The sequence below is a fragment of the Octodon degus genome, unplaced genomic scaffold, assembly GCF_000260255.1.
Source record: "Octodon degus isolate 3935 unplaced genomic scaffold, OctDeg1.0 scaffold00123, whole genome shotgun sequence".
NCBI classification, from domain to species: domain Eukaryota; kingdom Metazoa; phylum Chordata; class Mammalia; order Rodentia; family Octodontidae; genus Octodon; species Octodon degus.
Window position 1 is genome coordinate 143,953 of NW_004524699.1, and position 18,837 is coordinate 162,789.

General features: G+C 49.8%; 1 protein-coding gene across 7 annotated transcripts in view; it reads right to left on the reverse strand.

Moving 5' to 3' along the window:
- Cacna1b (calcium voltage-gated channel subunit alpha1 B) overlaps positions 1-18,837 on the reverse strand; it is a 204,944-nt gene that overhangs the window by 139,830 nt on the left and 46,277 nt on the right. For 5 of the 7 annotated variants that reach the window (XM_023700322.1, XM_023700320.1, XM_023700321.1 and 2 more), the window contains exons 5-10: positions 18,500-18,652; positions 15,916-16,106; positions 6,062-6,165; positions 4,915-5,030; positions 4,318-4,374; positions 3,809-3,901 (exon numbers count right to left, since the gene is read on the reverse strand). In XM_023700322.1, coding sequence (XP_023556090.1) covers positions 3,809-3,901; positions 4,318-4,374; positions 4,915-5,030; positions 6,062-6,165; positions 15,916-16,106; positions 18,500-18,652 — 714 coding nt within the window. The remainder of the gene's footprint in view (positions 1-3,808; positions 3,902-4,317; positions 4,375-4,914; positions 5,031-6,061; positions 6,166-15,915; positions 16,107-18,499; positions 18,653-18,837) is intronic. The other 2 variants (XM_023700324.1, XM_004640341.2) reach the window with 1 other exon arrangement.

Consider the following 18,837-nt stretch of genomic DNA (forward strand, 5'->3'; position numbering starts at 1 on the left):
CTAGCCGGCCAAGAGACGAGCTTAAGTAGAGTCCCCAAACTAGCCGGCCAAGAGACGAGCTTAAGTAGAGTCCCCAGACAGAAGTGCAGGGACAGAAGTCATAAGACATCTAAAGGCGCAAAACCTGAGAGAGCACAAAATGGCAAGAGTCCTAAAAGCGAAGATAGCCAGGAAAGGGGAGGAGCAGTCAGCTAATGCAAGAAACACCCCTCATGGGAGCAGACCTGCCCCTTGTTTTCAGACACCATGCAGAGAACAGGTCACCAACAAAAAAGAGGCTAGCAGCACCCAGTGCCCCATATGTCACAGGAACAGTGACATCCAGAGGTGTGACAGCCCAGGTCTCAGGGGTGGCTGAGGACCTAAAAAGGACTCCTGCGAGCAAGTAAGAGCTCAGACCCTGGGTGCATGCTGCTTGAGGGAACAGTGATCCTGACAGAAAGCAGGGCAGTGGGTGGCATCATTCAACATCAGGCCAGGTAGAGCTGTGCAGGCAGGGCACACAGCAGAGGAGGCCTATGAAGATGGCACAGGAATGGCCACTTCTCGTTGGCCAAGCTGCCCAGTGGCCAAGCACACCAACAAAGCTATGGGACTTGCAAGGGTAGTGTTATGAAAAACATGCACCATGGGAAACTCAAAGCTCTGGAACTCCACATGCCGCACCAGCCCCTACTCCCAGGCGTGCTGAGCCATCCACCAGGTCCGGGCGTGGTGTCACACATCTGTTATCCCAGTGCTTGGGGAGGCTGAAAACAAGAGGATCACTACGAGTCTGAGCTGTGCAATGAGAACCTGTACCAAACACATTAAAACAAACAAACAAACAAAAAAACCTTGGAACTTGACAGATATTGAGGACAGAAACACAGGCAAAGAACTGTAAAGTACGGCCAGGAGACTGGACTCCAGCAAACAGGCCTACATGCTGGTAGCTCTTATGACTAAAGTCTAACTTACGCTAACAAAATGTAAAAATCAGCCTATGAACTTACAACGTGAAAACTAACAAGTACAGAGATTTACAAGACACCCTTCCTAACCATTGTCCGATAAAATTAGAAATAATAAAAAGATAATCAAAATATTCTAACTACCGATTAAGAAGCATACTCCTAGATAACCTTTGACCCAAACTGGAGAGTAAAGATTACTTAGAAAGCAACCTAAGGGAGAAATCACAGCAAAGCTTTATGTAGAGAAAAATGCACAAACTAAAACACCTTTCCTAAAAAAAAAAATAAATAAATAAATAAAAAAATAAAACACCTTTCCTATCAAAGAAGAAAGAAAAAAGAATAAATTATATATTTTTAAGAACTAGCCAAATATTAAACAAAAAAGTAGAAAAATAAACTTAAATATAAAAAATAAATAAAACTGAAAATCAAAATAAATGTAAAATCTGGCTAATTAAAATGATCGTATGGATAGTGTATAGATATATTCCATATGATTTTAATTAAGAAAAAAGAGGAAAAGCAAAGAGAGACACACTGGACCCAGAAGGAAGCAGGGTACATGGATGGGTTTGAGGCAGTCGGGGTCCTACCCGCCTCCCCAGCAGCCACAGCCTTGCTCCAACACAAGCCAGCACAGCACAGTGCCTGTGTGGCCTCTACCTTGCCCTCCGACACACAGCCCACACTCACCAGCGCCCACCACTGCACTGCCTTCACTCCTGCCTCCCAGGCAGGGCTCCTCTGGCCCTCCTATCACTGGTCCAGAATCTGAGGACCTGGCTCTCTTCCTCCCACAACCAAATGTTCAGCAAATGCTGTATATGTATCTTCAAAACACAGCTGGAGCATTCAGGAAGCTGAAGCAGGACAACTGTTGCAAGTTTAAAACCAGCCTGGGCTACAAAATGAGCTGAACTGCATAGCGAGACCCCGCAGTCTGTCTCCCAGGCAGATTTTTTGAGACCCTGTGTCAAAAAAGACAAAGAAAGAGAGGAGGAGGGAGGGGAGGGGAGGGGAGGGGAGAAGAGAGGAGAGGGGAGAGGAGAAGAGAGGAGAAGCGAAGGGAAAGGAAACAGACCTGGAACTGAAACATTCAGCATGGCCTTCCCTGCCACCTCCAGGTCTCTGGACTCACTGCCCTGCTGCTGTCCCTCCCCCTCTCTGGTTTACCCTGAACACTGGTTGAGATGAACACGGTGTCTAAATAGATCCAGAGACCCTACCACCGCAGAAGCCACACGGAACCCCTGCAGACCCACCTAGGGTTGCCTGAGCCTTTGCTCAGCCTGTGAGTCCCCAAGGTGGCCCTCCCAGGCCAGCAGACTTGGCCTCCAGATCAGACCCTGCTGGGGAAAGCCCTTCCGGGCTCTCACATGGGCTCCCTCCCTCCCTTCAGCTCCTTACTGAATGGCAAACTTGTACTGATGCCTCTCAGATGCAGCCCTGAGCGTTCTCAGACCTCCCCCATTTCCTGCTCTCCTCCTCTGCAAACAGCTCTGGCTTACTGTACATTTTTCCTATTTTCCTGCTGCCTGACATCCTCTCTGTAACAAAAAACTCCACAAGAAGCACTTCATTGTTACGTTCAATGTGGTAGCCCCAATGCCTTCAGTTAGCGGCAAAGGCAGACACTTAGATATCTGTTGAATGAAGAAACACACAAGCGCCTGAATACAGAAGAGACGAAAAAAATTGTAAGAGAACATACATGCAGCTCTATGGAAATAAGTCTGAACACCCCGAGAATATGGAAGACTTCCTAACAAAGTATAAATGGCCAGACTGATCAAATTCTATCTTTCTCTCATCTTTCCTTCTTCCCCTTCCTTCCTTTCTTTCTTGGATTATGTAGTACACAGTTTTATTTCACTTATAAGTAACTGATAATCTCAGTGTTACATAAACAACAAAGCATAGAAAAAGATTTTTAAAAAAACTCTTCACTTCATTTTACAAAATCAGACTAGGGATGGGTTTCCAAAAGGTATCCATGAGAAAGTTGTAAAAAATTATTTTTGTAACAAAAAAACTGCACAAATTCTACACACATGTATACGTCTATGCATGTGCATGTATGTATATGCCGGTGTGCTGAGACAAGGAGAAAATGAGGGCCGGGGAGATGGCTCAGTAGAATAAGTGCTTCCTTGGCAAGCGCTAGGGCCTGAGTTCAATCCCCGGCTCCGCAAAAAAAAAAAAAGAAAATGAGGAAGTATATGTTCCAGGGGTCAACATGGACCTCCTGGGCCTGAGTAGAAACAGAAAAGCTAGAAAGTGTGTGTGTGTGTGTGTGTGTGTGTGTGTCTTCCTATGTAAAAATTATGTTTTATGAGTATAATAGTTTAATAAGAAATAGATGTAAATCAAGCTTCCTCAGACTGGTGCAGAACAAGTCCAGTGGGCTTGATAAACCTGACACCAGGCATCTGGCAGAGACCAGGGCTACATTCTCCTGTGTGGCAGAATGCCCCAAGACAGACATCAGGTGGGAGGTGCCAGACTCTCCCAGCACCAAGGAAACTCAGAACCACTCTGCAAGATGAACGAACTGCAGCCTCTTTTCCCAGTATGAGCAGGGGATTGAGCAGGGGCTGCAGAGGCCCAGGCCCAGGACGGGGGACACAACAGGGCTGAGAGGTACTTGCAGAACTTCGGTGCCTCCAGAGTTGGGGATCCGTAAGCCCTGGCACTCTGTGCACACAGCCATAGTCAGCTGGGTACTGGGATGCATGAGCACACACTTGGGCAAGAAGCCACCCAGGAGTGGCTGGAGATAGGGAGGACACCGGGTGGACAGCCCCACAGTAGCTACAAGCCTGGGAAGCCAGGGGACCCCAGGGACTCACCAACTGCACAGAGGTCTGCAAAACGGTCCTCACCCTCCTCAGCATGGATCAGGTCATTGCGACTCTTCTTGGTGGCAGCTCTCTTCAACACTGCTTTAAACAAGGGGATTGGAGATTCTGTGAGCTGCCTGCCAGATGAACCATCTGAGAGGACCTCCTAGATGAGGGTATGTACTCACAGAACAGGCTGCCTTGCCTGAGCCCCTGCCCCAAAGCTCAAACGGAGGCCAAGGCAAAACAATTCCAGGCCCCTTGGGCCCCTCTCCACCCTTGAGGAGGACACATGAGAACTTCTGAGGGTGAGTTTGTTTTCTCTTATCTTCCAAATGAGATCAGCCAGGAATCCTGGCCACCAGGAAAACCAGGAACATTCCCCTGGGACAAGCTGGGAAAACATTCCCTAGTGCTGACCTGCCCAGGGCCCCATTGTATAGCTCCCTTACCGAGCCATCCTGTATTGGCAACTGTCCCATTGACCACAGGGCCACTCCTTATCAAGAATCACTTACCATCCAGAGGGGACTTCTCCTCTGCATTCTTATCCTCCTCAGCCAGCATGACTTCCTCTACAAGAGACACAACCCTAGTTAGGGCCTTGCTGCCCTGTCCCAACAGGACAGGCTGCCAGCAACACCCACAGGTGAGTGCACACCCTACCTGGGGGTGCCCACCAGCTCTGCCCCAACACCCCAGCACCCAGCCTGTAGCTGGGCTGCTTTTGCCAAGACCCAGACAGTACCCTGTGCTGATCATAGTAGAAACACTTGTGAAACCCCAAAGGAGGACACCACTGACCAGGACCAAGGAAGAGAGCCACAAAGAATTCTCTCCAAGAAGCTAGAGCCAGGGATCTGGTCAAGGGCAGGGTCCAAGAGTCAAAGGTGTAGAAATCAGCTCTAGGCTGGGCCATACCCAAGTCCTCCATCCAAAAGCCCTTTTTTCTCAGTGCCCCATCGCTGCCTGGTACCTGGGCTCCAGATGAGCTGGAGAGAAAGGCCTCCTCATTACAAAGCCCCTCTCCACCAAATCCACAGAGGCAGAGTAGATTTGTAGACAGAGACAACAAGCAGGTCAGTAGCATAGCACCTGCCACCTTGGACTCTCACCAGCCTTGAAGATCCACTCCAGGTATCCGTTCAGCTCCCGCTCGATCTGCTGTTGCCGGCGAAGCTTCAGGAAGGCACGGCGATTTTCCACCCGTTCTCGCTCCTTGGCAAATTCTCTGAAGCAAGTAGGGGCATGGGAAGCAAGCAGAATGAGTGAGCACTGAGCCACACAGCCACTGGCCTACAGTCCCGGAGACCAAGGCTCCATGGGAGCCCCTCCAGCCAGCCTCTGCTAAACTGCATACTGCACACTGGACAGTTTGGGGCAGCTCTGCTCCCCAAGGGAACCTGCCTGTCAGCCTGGAACTACCCTCTTCAGACTCCAGTACTGAGGCACAGAGGGTTTCTAGAAGGCAGAGATAACCCCTGCCTGGATGCTAAAGGCCAGGCCTACTAGCTGCTGTTCACTAAGAACTCTGGCAAGAATTTGCCAAAGGATAATGTCCAAGTTATTTTCTGAAGGTGAGGCAAAAGCCACTGCTAGATGGTGGCAGGATAGACAGGAAGCAGGCAAGAACAGGCTGGCTGGACCACAGAGTGAAGAGGGAAACCCTGTGGAAGCCATGTGGTCTCTGCCACCAAACCTCTCACAATGAGCAGGAAAAGAGGTCCTCTGTACCCCGAACCTCTCTCAGCCTCAGCTCTTCACAGCCTTGTGACCAGCCCAGAACTGGTCAGCCCCAGCCTCCCAACCTAGGTCCCAGGATCAGAGTACAAAGGGAATCCTCTCTCTCTCTCTCTCTCTCTCTCTCTCTCTCTCTCTCTCTCACACACACACACACACACACACGCTCTTAAGTTCTTGGGCCTTATGGAGGAGGTCTTCAGGCCATAGTCCAAAGAAAAGCCTGGCTCTAACAGGAATGACCTTGAGCCCATGGCCAGTGCCCATCGGGGGCTGAGCTGCTGCCACCTGGGCAATAAGAGAGAAGAGACAGTTCTTCGCAGACCTCTAGCCCTGGCCCCTGCACATTCCACATCTCAAGTCTCTAGTAGGCAGGGCTCACTGTGGCCTCTACACCCAGGACAACTCCCTGGTCCATGCCCTGGGATGGGAGGGCACAGGCTGAGGGCGCAGCAAAGATACTGCTGGAGCATGAGCTCATGTGTGACTCCTCTCGCTCCCCACCCGAGAACAGAGCCTTACCCTGAGAGCACGCCCAGCACCAGATTAAGCATGAAGAAGGAGCCAATGATGATGAGCGGTATGAAATACAGCCAGTTCCAGGTGTTTCCAGCTGCATCATTTGTCTGGAAGAATGGAAGAGATGAAGGACAAGCAGAACACAGCCCTAGGCTCAAAAGCGTGCATGGGCCCTCCCAACCCAGGAAGCAAACACCATGGTACAGGTAGAAAATCCAGTCTCACCCCACGGATTCTCCCTGAGCTGGGGAGACACAGCCACAGGATCGGGGATACACAGCCCTCTGCCACTGCTCAGCACTGCTAAAAAGAGCCACCGCAGAGCCACAGGGCTACTCAAGGCTGCACACACCTCACCTCTGCCCTGTCCAACATTCGCTACCTACCTGAGCAGCTCTGAAGACATCTCCCCCCAGAAGAGGTTCAGAAGTCTGTGTTTAATCACCTGTCAGGCCACTTCCACAACTCGGCCAGCCCAGAGAGGCCCTGCTGTGTTCCACAGAAGCCCTCAGGGACAGCTCCATCCTGTGCCTAGCCCAAGATAGCCTGGCACCCAAGCATGATGTGAACTGCTCAAAGCAAAGGAAGACCATCTGCCCTAGACTTTGCTTTACATAGCACAGCTCCCTAAATCCAATTTGATTCCACAGCTACCATCTGTGTATGGCTCCCGATGGACTTGGCTAAGGGACAGAGAAGCTCCTCTCCATGGGAGTCCAGTTGTAGAGCAAATAGGGAGAGGGAAGGCACTACCTAGTTTTTCTCACCTCCCTTCAGAGAATCCAAGCCAGAGCAATGCCCCCCAGCAGGACAGAGGCAGGAGGAAGCCTAGCACTGCCAGCAGGCCAGGACTGCTCTCCATAGACTGTCCTCTGGTGTCAGCCAGCCCTGGAAGGATCTGCAAATTCCATGCCTGGAGAGCCCTGGGTCCCTGGTCTGGCTGTAGGTAGCTTGTGGATTCTGACCCTTGAACACTAACTCAGACTGGTTGCCAAGACCCCGGGGTCCCCAGAAGTGACGCTGAGAATGAGGCTCATGGTCCTAGACTACACTTCTGCCTAGGCCCGTGTGTAGCACAGATGTGGAGTAGACAGTCATTAGAGCCACCAACCTCCCTGCAGGCACCTCAGGCTGCCTTTCTCCTGGGAGAGAAAGGTCACTGCTGCAGCCTCTGCCCTGTCACCTACTAGGGTTCTGGGAGCCCAGAGCCTCCCTTTCCGGGGTCACTCCATATTGTAGCCAGGTGACTGGCATTAATCTCATCTTAAAAACAAATCAGGCACTTGGGGCCCCTCTGTCTCTGCCAGACAGAAGCTTTCTTTCTCCAATAAATACACTCTGCTCCTTTAAAAAAAATAAATAAATAAATCACGACTTCTGCCTCTGGGAAAATGGAGTAGACACAGACCTCTCCCCTGCTCATCTCACCTGGTACAATTAATACCCTGAACATCATATACAAAGCAAGCAGAGGAAGACTCCAAAAGGTGCAGAACCCTCAGAATTGGTGGTGAGTTCCCCAGGTTTTCTTTTTGACTCCTAAGTCCCAGACTTGGAGCTGAAGAAGCCTGCAGTTTGGAAATGCAATGAACACAAACACAAAAAGTGCTCCATAGGAGCCAACTGTCTCTACCCAAAGGGCCAGAAAAGGGCAGCTCGTTGGGAGGGCAAACATCAGACGGAGTTTCCAGTACAGCCACCCTGCTCAGCCAAACGTCACAGGGAAACTGGCCGTGCCACACTCACTCTTTTCACCAAAGACCCAGTGCAGAGCCCAGAAGCCAAACCCCTGGGGGACCAGAACTACGGGGCAATCCAAGGCAAGGAACTGGGGCTTTTCTCTTCACCTCGTGGTTCACGAGGATCCCATTCCGGGCCATCTCTCATACAGACCACACCAGACATCCGGTCCCACCCTGCCCCGAGGCACCCTCCTCCTCCACTCAAAGGTGCCACCAGAGCACTGAGGAGCCACACCTAGAGCTCCCCACCTGAGAAAGTCCTTAGGTGCAAGGAGCCACGTTAGAGATGGCCTCACCGTGTGGAGGCCAGTGACCTCCACACACACTAGACCCGCAGCAGTGTCTTCCTGCTGGAGTGGAGCCACAGGAAGCCAGCCACGACTGAAGGCTTTTATAAGGCACATAATATTAAAAAGGTCCAGTCCTCAGGGGCAACCTTGGTGCCATCCCAAGCACAGGAGGAACACAAACTGAAGGAAAAAAGCCAACCAGACAATGTGAAGGTCACTTCTCCAGGCCAGCCGCACTGGGTCATGAGGTCTTCTGGTATTTGGGCAAATGGTATCTTAACTATTGCTGTGAGCATGGTATTTTTATTTTATAAGATTAGCATTTGAGTACACAGCATAGTAACAGAATGGAGGAATCATGAGAATCTCTGAACACCGAAAGAAAACAAACCACAGCAGACACAGCTGTATCTGATGGAGAACGGGACCCTGAAAAAGGCAGGATGCAAACAAAAGACTGAGCATCCATGAGATCAGAGTCCAAGAAAACAGGAGGAAAAGGAAAAAGCTGAGAAGTACTTGAAGAAATAATGACTAAGAACTCCCCAAACTTATCAAAAGGCACAAACTTATCAAACAGCTGAGCAAACCCCAAACAGGATCAAGCAATCACAGACACAACAAATGCAAATGACACCTTATCTATAAGGGAAAATGGACGAGGTGGCAGAAAGCTGAGGCAGAAGGATCACAGTGAGTCTGAGGCTAGCCTAGGCTACACAGCAAGACCTTGTCTTAAAACAACAGCAACAGCAACAAGAAGATTCTAAAGAATTCCTTTCAACAGAAGCCAGTGTGTGGAAGAAAGTGGCCCTAGGAGCTGAAAGAAAAGAACTGTTAATCCAGACATCCATACCCAGCAAAATGTACTTCAGGGCCCTTCTCAGATGGAAAACGAGGAGAATTTACCACCGTGGAGCACTCCTCACAGCACAGCAAACAAAATGTCTCTAAATAGAAAAGGATGAAAAAAGAAGCACTGACAATTAGGAAGAAAGAACAGGGACAGAGCGCAATTATAAACACTTTTATTTCCTCCTTTTGACTTTTCTAAATTATGACTGATGGCTGGAACAAAAACTACAGCGCTGTCTAATGCGGTTCTAAACATATGTAGAGGGAATGTTCAAGAAAAAGACACAAGAAAACCTTTAGGATTTAGGACGAGGCAGAGTTCTGAGATTTCACACTAAAAACCCGACCCACAAAAGGGAAAAATGAAACACTGGTCTTCATCAAAACTAAAAATGAGGGCTGGGGGGATAGCTCGGCAGTATAAGCACCTGCCTGGCAAGTGCAAGGACCTGGGTTTGACCCCCAGTACCACATGACACACGGGCCACTGAAACTGGGCATGGTGGCACATGCCTGTAATCTCAGCACTGGGCAGTCTGAGACAGGAGGAACACTATGAGTCTGGGCTATGTAGTGAGACCTTGTACCAAATAAATAAATAAAATATTTTTAAAAAATTTAAAAGGAGGGCTGGGGAGATGGCTCAGAGGAATCAGCACTTCTATGGCAAGAGCAAGTGCCTGAGTTCAATCCCAGTTCTGTCAAATAAATAAATACATAAAATTAAATAAAAATTTAAAAAGAAAAGAGCTAAAAATGAGCCAGGGAGGGCTGCAAGGAAAGCCAACATTTTGGCCCTAGCCTTCCAAGGTCAATTAAGACTCAGGACATATGAGAACTTGTACTGTAACGTCATGTAACTCGGCAGTGTCCCAAATTTTCTGATCAAGGAGATTATGGGGCCAAAGAGGAAAGTGATCGATGATGTAGAGTGTGCCTAAGGAGAGTCACCTGGAGAGAAAACATTCTCTCAGGCTTTCACAGAGAGCCAAGCAATGGCCATGACTCATCCACATGGCTGACACTGATAAACAATCTGAAGTACAGGATCTCAGGATAAATCCTGAAAGGATTTCACTGACCTTCTCAGACCTAAAAGCTACAACTCTTGTTGCATAGGTCCTGCTTTACCTTGGTCTTAACCACCCAGCAGAAAAGTATAAAAACGAAATATAAGAATTAAAGCCATGCTGTTATGTTGAGCTGTAGGGCACTCAGGTCAACAATTTCTGACACTGCCAGTGAAGCGGAAGCCCCAATACTATTCTGGACTACTGGACTCTTTTAGAATATTTTGCTGAGTTAACACACCTATAATATTCAAATAACGGAACTTAACAAAAAAAGGGTATACAGATGAATGTTCATTTTGTATCTGTGTATTCAAAGTGGTTAGGATAGATATATAGTTAGATTCTCTTAATGAATAGAGTGATTTGTTCTAATGGTATTTGTAGATAGGATATCATGTCTGCATCTTGTACAGCAATTAACCACTAGGAAGAATGTATACAATGTGTTAATTATTGAAACTGTCCTACCAATTTGATTTGAAAATCTCTCATTGCTATTTGTTTATCAATAAAATTATGGAAAAAAAATAAAAAAATAAAAATAAAAATGAGCCAGGTGTGGTGGTGCATACCTATAATCCCAGCTACTTGGGAGGCTGAGCCAGGAAGACCAAGTTCCTGACCAATCCGGAAGCTTAAAAGCCTGTCTCAAAAATTTTTTTAAAAGGTGGGGGAGAAGGCAGACAGGGAGACAAGGAGGGAGGGAATAGAAGGGTAGGGGATAAAAATGTTTGTTCTGTGCAAGACAGGTAAGCAGTGTGGAACAATAAGCTACTGACAAGGAGAGAACATCTGCAAACTACTTACTTGACAAGAAACCTGCATCTAACTCCAGAAGAAACCCTAGAAACTCTGAAGTAGAGAGACTGTGCCCACAGAACAGGGCAAAGACACGGAGAGCCACACCCCTGAAGAAGAAACACAGATGGCCAATAAGCAGGGCAGGATGCTCAGCGTCCTCAGCATCATGAGTCAGGAGAAACTGCAATGGTGTTATCAGCCCACGTCCATCAGAGTGGCGAAAATGCCTGCACAGTGTCACCAGCACAGTCTAATAGGACACAGAAGACTCCCCCACACTACTGGTGGGGTGTGCAAAGCCACAGCCCTCTGGGTAGCTGCAGTTTCTGAACCTCACATATAGCTCCTACCAACCCAGAAAATCGCAGCCTTGAGCATATTTGTCCCAGAGAAATAAGAAACTCATGCATAGCAATTTAGCTGGGAGTGGTAAGACACACCTATAATCCCAGCACTCGGGAGGCTGAGGCAGGAGGAGAGCAAGTTCAAGTCCGCCTGGGCAACCTAGCAAAATATCAAGACCCATCTCAAAATAAAAAATAAAGACAAGGGCTGCAGATATAACCAGGAGGCCCTAGGGTCAATCCCCAGTGACACAAAGAAGTGTACAACAACTCTTCCCATAATAACCCCAAACTAGAAACAACCTAGGGGGTCCTGCAGCAGCAACAAACAAACTGTGGTCATCCATACCACAGAACTCAGGGATGACACATACATGAGCATTTGTATAATCTCCCAAGAATCATGCCAGAGTGCAAACTGCTACACCAGAAAATACATTAGGTGTACTTTTACCTAAGTAATATTCTTGGAATGCTAAAATTAAACACACAGTGAGCAGACAAGCCAGAGAGAGGTGGCAGTGACAGCATCCATGGTGAAGGACTCCTGCCAACTGTGTGACACCAACACTCTGCCCATGGCAGTGGCTGCGCTCTGTGGTCATTAGCACTGCGAGAAAGAGGGCAAATGAGATTCTTCTCTGTTATATTCACAAGTCCATGTGAATCTCTCAAAATTTAAAAATTAAAGGCAAGCATGTTGGTGTGAGTGAGGACTACTGCAATTCTGAGGCCAGCTAGACTACATAATGAGTTCAAGGCCAGCCTGAACTACATAGTGAGACCCAGTCTCTAAAACATTTTATTTCTTTAATTTAAAACTCCACCAGAGAAGCAACCAGAGTGTTTGCAGAGCTTGGCATTTCTAGATGCTGAGTAGTGGTGTGCTGAAGATGGTTCGTGGAAGCCCGCATTCCCTCTCCGGCCAGCCAGGCCCTCAGATGCGAGCTGCACCCCGGCCAGCACCCAGACGGGCCTCAATGGCCCAGACCCTGGTGGCATCGTGGGCTCGCCTGCTGCTGTGCCCCAGAAACCTGGTCTGATGGCCCAGATGGCCACCACCACAGCAGGTATGGCTGTGGGCTCTGCCGTGGGGCACACAGCGGGCCACGACATCACAGGTGGCTTCCCAGGAGGCAGCAGCAAGTCCTCCAAGCCCGACATCACTTACAGGAGCCCCAGTGGCTCAGCTGCAGCAGCAGGAGACGGGCCTGCTACTCTGAAATCAAGCAGTCTCTGGAGGCGCGCAGAACCAGCCTGACGTGAGCTCTGGAAGGTTTCAACGAAGCGCTGAGGCAGTGCAGGTGGCAAAGGCCTCCTCTAAGCAGGAAGTTCACCCTGAAGCACTGGGAAGTCCGCCAAGCAAGTTACTTTAGCATAAATGTTACCAATACAAGAAGTGTAAAACCATTCAGCTCCACCTCTCCCTGTATCTTCAGCGCTTCAGAACAGACCTGGAAGGTGTTCCCACCACACAGGTGGGCTACATGTGATTTGTGGTTTTCGTCAAAAAAAAACCACAAAACTTCCAGTTCCCTGGAGCCTCACCTCCCTGGATTGCCTCCAACTGCTTAGCCCCTCTGAAAGGGTACATCCCGCCAGGACCTACTACCTCCACCCAGAGACTCCCCTCCCGTCCAGTCCAGTTCACTAACAGCTTCCTTCTGCAAGGCTCGGTTTCTCTTCCCACTGTCTTGGCCTCTCAGCAACAGTGGGCCCTGGGATCTCCTGGGGAAACTGCTCTGCTAATGTCACTGCCACTCACCTGAAAGCACCACCGCAGCCTCCTCCGGGGCTCCTTTCCTCCTGGCTTCCGAATATTGCAATTCACCCCTAGCCTCATCAACCAGGCGCTCTCACCCCATCCCACCACTCGAAGCACTGTCTGTGTGTCACGCGCCTCCTGCCCTGCCGCCCCTCTGAGCCCCCTCATACAGACCCCGCACTTGGATGGAAACAGTGACCGGCAACTCTGCAGAGCCCAAACAGAGTCTGGAGTTTCACCACCACCCTGCACCAGAACCGACCTGGAAGGGTGCCTCGCACCCAGTTCTCCCGCTGCTCTTCACGGCACCTCCTTCCCCAGGAGCCCAAGTCACAGCGTCACTGGCTCTTCTCCTTCTCTCACGCAACTCATCCAACCTGGAGCAGGTCCAGTTTGTGTAGCATCACCCCTATGTCTTAGCACTCTTCTCAGATCTGAGCAGATCTGAATCATCAACCAACATCCACCTCTCACCACCCCTCACACACAGCAGGGAAGCAATCTTCGTGCTCTTGGAGGAGAGTTTAAGACAAGTCCCACAACCTTTCTAGGAACTCCCAGGTAACAGAACACTCCACAGTAACAGTCTGAGTCAAACTGTCACAGCTGCTCCCAGCTGGCCTGCCACAGCTGGCCCTTTCAGTGTGAGAGGCAGGCAGGGACCTGCTGTTCCTCCACACCCAGCACTGTTCCTGCCTTGGCTTGCTGACCCTAACAGTGGCGCAGCAGGGGAGGGTGAACAAGGGAGCAGGCCGGTTCTTTCTTGCATGTTGCCATCCTATGATATTCTCATCTTTGGCTGACTCATACCCTACAAGGCACGTCAGCAAGTTCTGCAGTCCCATCAGATTCCACATCCTTGCAATGCTTAGGAGAGCAGCTTGGACCCTTCCCTACTCATTGCCCACTTTTCAGCAGAGGCTCTGAGATCCATCCCGTTCACCCTCCCCACAGCTGGGGCCCCGCTCCATTCTCCCTGCACCCCTGCTGCAGGCTGGTGGCTTCTGCCCATGGGTAGCCCAGGCACCACCACCTGGAAGATCATCTGGCTGAAGGGACCCCCTCCAAGCGAATCCTCTTCAAGCTTCTGTCTAGTCGGCAGTGACCTGCAGCAAGGAGGAATGAGCTGACCGGTTGCTGCCACCCACTCTGGTCTTACATGGTGCCAGATACACAGCTCACTGTCACTACTGCTTCCCGGGGCACCAACCAAACCTTCAACCAAATGTACCATTTATATGTCTGGTTTCTAGACCTCACAGGCCCTATCTCTCAGGGCCCTCTAATTGGTCACACCCAAGTCTTCCTCTTTCATAATGGCCTTTGCCGTTATCTGGATCCTATGTGCTAAACAACAACTACTCGGCCCTGTACAAGTGGTGTCCAATGCCCAGAGGCCCTGCTGAAACCTCTGTGCCCTTTCATGGCCAGTGCCTACAGCCCCAAGGTCAAGTTCCTGCCCATCCCTTCCTGGGGGTCCCAGACAAAGACGGAGGCCTCTACTACAGCCACTGGCTGAGTCCCATGAGGCACTGAGGGCCACAGAGACCTGGTCACACAGCCTTTCCTTTGGGCAGGGCTGGCAGGAACGTGGCCAGCTCAGAGCTATTTTTAGGTCTGCCTTTGTGAGAACTGCTCTTTGAATGGATGCAGAGAGAGACTACCCAAGCTCTCATGCTGCCTGTGCCCCTGCTCCTCGTTCCCTTGGTCACACAGGGACTGCCATCAGACACAGCTCTCAGCTGGGAGGGAATCTGGCTCCATGTACTCTAAGCCCATTTTGCCTAACTCTTCTACTTGTCAACAGACTCCAGAGATCAGTCCCCTAAGCATTTACCAAAGCATAGGACATAAAGTCCCAGCACCACCCCTTCCTCCTGTTCCTTAGCAGGCAGACACACAGAGGTCATGAGGACATTCAGGGCCCCAGGAGCACATGGCTCGAGGAGCACCCTCAGTGAACAAGAGGCTGGCTCTAGAAGGTAGCACGTGGTGCCCCAGCACAGCCTCACAACCCGAACACCCATGCAGAACATAACTTCCAGCCACCTGAAGAGCCCACAAGCCGGGTCACTTCCTTCTCTACCGTGAAAGGCCCCCAAAGCAACAACTTCCTTGTTCTCCCACCCAGGTGGCTCACGAGCCTCTCACAGGCGGGGCAGGGGAGGTCTTCACATCAGAGTCGCCAGTGCCCACCAGGATGGCCCAGGGAGAAGCAAAGTGGGAGTGAAACAGGTTCCCACAGGTGTGTCCTTCACCTTCTAAGGGAGCCCCCATGCCCAGCTGGCTGGCACAGGTACGAGTGGGAGGAAACGAAAGAGGAACCCATGCTAGACAGACCAGATGAGCGAAAACCAAGTGCGCAAGGCATAGACTCGGACCCGGGCACAGCACTGCCAGGGCTTCTCCTGGGCCTCAGCCCCATGCTGCCCTAAGCCTCTATCCTGCCCCCCAACTTTACCTGTGGCCTAGATCCAAAGAGACCCCAGAAATCACTGGCCCTGACTCCACCCCGAAGACCCCAGCAGGACTGGTGTGGCTCATGGTTCACAGTGAGTTGCAAGCAGATCGGAGCAAATTACTCAGTCTCTGTGACGCCAGTGTACCGTCTTCACCGTGAACTCCCAGACACCACACACAGGCGTCCACGAAGCAGGCCCACAGAAGCACAGCTGCTGCCGCTGCTGCCTCCATGAGCACCAACACCAACGACATCTTCCCTGAGATTTTCTGGGCTGACTTCCACCTCAGCCCTTAGCCGGAGCCCCAGAATGACCTGGGCTAAAGTTAGGGCTGAAACTGACAATGGGGCCCTGTGACAAAGCTTCTGGATAAGGGCCCCTTACCTCATTCAAGGCAAGGGCAGGGCAAGGATTGAGCAGAGGACCTTAGTTGAAAGCATCCCCCAAATGGGACTCTAGCGCTCAGCACAGGGGCTCCACCCCACTGGGAGGACAACAGGGCAGGGCCCACTCCCGGCCACTTACGTTGTAGAGGATGTCTGTCCAGCCCTCCATGGTGATGCACTGGAACACAGTCAAGATGGCAAACAGGATGTTGTCAAAGTTGGTAATACCAAAGTTGGGTCCCGGCCAGTACTCCCGGCACTCAGTGTCGCCCTCACAAAGCCGGGCTGGGGCCTCCCTGCCACAGGGGAAGTCACCCACAGGCTCTGCATCTGTGAAGAGGAGAATGAAGAGAACACACTCTCCACCCTGACGAGGACTCTGGGCTCTGGAGAGCTCACTGCAGGTGGCCTGGTGCCAGGAACTCCCCACTCTCTCTGATACTTGCACTGAATCTCTCCTCTTGCCAGCAGGCAGCCTTCTCAGACTCCCTGGTTAGTCTCTCCCTTAGTTCTGGAACCAAACCAAACAACCACCAGCCTCCAATGCTTCCTATCACGACCACCCTTTTTGCTCCTTGCCTGCACAGCCAAATCGCCGGAGCCTCCTGACGTGCAGATCTGCGTGCCACTCTATAGGGAGCACAGCCGTGCTGGTCACCAGGCAGGACTCTACCACCACAGAACAGCTGCGATAGCCCACCTGTGGCCAGACAGGGGCTGGGACCTCCAGCCAGGCTTCTGGGCACTGCCACAGCAGGTGGGGACCCTGTACCACCTGCATCCTGGAAAGCACCAGGGGACCGAGCGGAGAGGGTAGGGAGCACCGGAATACTGCTGCTACCTCACACCAGACACAAGTGCTCTTCACTCACAAAAGCCCACTGAAAAAGCAGGAATTTTTTTAGATATGTAACAACGCAAAAAAAATTTCTTTTATTAACATAAAAGAAATTTTGAGGAATTGTTCAGATGAAAGGCAAATACTTTCAGAGTTAAAAGGAAAAATTGACCACAAAATTTACTTCTCTCCAAATATTTTAATAAATACTTATAAAGAAGCCTTTGCGTGTTTATTTATAGACTGCATTATCTGTGGACAATCACAAGTTTTGTTGTTTTCTTTTTCTTTTTCTTTTTTTTTTTTCCCAGCACTGAGGATTGAATCCAGGGCTTTAGCCCGAAATACATTTCAAGCCTTTTCTTTTATTTTATTTTATTTTATTTTATTTTATTTTATTTTATTTTATTTTTAGGTAGGGTCTTGCCAAATTGCAATCCTCCTGCCTCAGCCTCCCAGAGTGTTTGGATTACAGGGGTGCATCACATGCCCAGCTTCCTTCCTCTTCTTCAATCCTGGACAAAATTTCCCTTCTTTCTCTTGTCCCCTGCCACTGGTCACAATCAAAACAGCTGCATAGAGTGAAACTGACCATCTGTATCCTGCCTTGCTCCTGACTTTAAAGGAAAAAGCTCTCGATGTACAATCAAGTTTGCGTTTGAAGAAAATGGTTAAGGAATTCATCTCTCTCTCTTTTTTTTTTTTTTTTTTTTTTTTTTTTTTTTTTTTTTTTTGGGTGGAACCAGGGATTGAACTCAGGCCCCTGCGCTTGCCAGGCAAGCGCTTATTCCACTGAGCCATCTCCCCAGCCCCAAGGAATTCAACAATATTACCGGTTATTTCTAGTTTGATAATAGCTTTTCTTAATCATGACTGATTTAAAATTTAGGAAAAGCTTTTGGTATCAAAGTGATAGTCATTTGAGTTTTCTCCTTCAGTATGTTCACAGCTCAGACACAAACCTCAGAGTCTTAACTGTTCTTTCTCTCTTATCCTTCACATACTCAGAAAATCCTGTAGCTTAAGGTAGGTCGTTTAAACCACCTCTACCAAACACCAGCCCAGGCTGACATCTCTCTCCGATACCCTCTTACACACTGGTTTCCACCTTTGTCTCCTCACAGCAGCCAAAGAGACCAGACGAGGCCATAACTCGCTCAGAGCTCTTCACTGTCTTCCTATTTTCCCAAGAATAAGACTCAAGTTCTTATGGGATGCAAGAGCAGGTTACCCTGGGAGGGAAAAGCCGAGGATCCTACAAAGTACAGCAGCTCATAACAGACACAACTTATTGGCAAGGTGGGGCTGCTCTACTCTCCTCTAAAACCAGAGCATTTTTTTTACTTGTCATAGGACATGAGTGAGTCGAGGCCATAGGAATCAGGCAAAGGAAGTCATAAGCTCATAATCCTGGATACAGGTCAGAGCCCTTGCCTGTTCAATGTAAAACAAGCAGCCAACTAATGCAGATCTCTCCCTGTTGTCTCTGCACCTCACCTGGGGCCTTTGCACTTACTGTTTCTCGTAACTAAGATCTTCGGCCAGGCAAACACACAGCTGATTCTTTTACTACTGTTCAGAGTTCTGTTCAGTTGTCACCTTAACAAAAAGGTTCCCCTGGCCACCCTGTATAGAGCAAGCCCCAAATTATTCTATTTCAAATATATTTTTGTTTCTAGCCTAGCAGACACTATAATTTGTATTATTTCATTTATGTACCTATTTACTTCAGTTTATATCATTGTTTGTGTCTTTCACTAAAATGTAGGCTCCATCTCACTTGTCTAGGACCTAAAAGGTCCCGGCAGCATCTAGAACTGCGCCTAGGTCCTAGACAAATGAATGCATAGTCTATCCAAACCGAAGGGGTGCTACTGGACCTCACCTGTGCTGTTGGGGAAACAGGCCTTGTGGAATTTGCCCATGTAGAACTCGAGGCCGATGATGGCAAACATGAGGATGGCGAAGAAGAGAAGCAGGCCGATCTGCAGCAGTGGAACCATGGCCTTCATGATCGACTTGAGCACCACCTGCAAACCTGGGAGCAGAGCAGGCAGAGCAGCGAGGGTCAGACACCAAGGGAGGCAGCAGGGAGCAGAGCAGGCAGAACAGGGAGGGCCAGACACCAAGGGAGGCAGCAGGGAGGGCCAGACACCAAAGGAGGCAGCAGGGAGCAGGGCAGGCAGAGCAGGAAGGGCCAGACACCAAGGGAGGCAGCAGGGA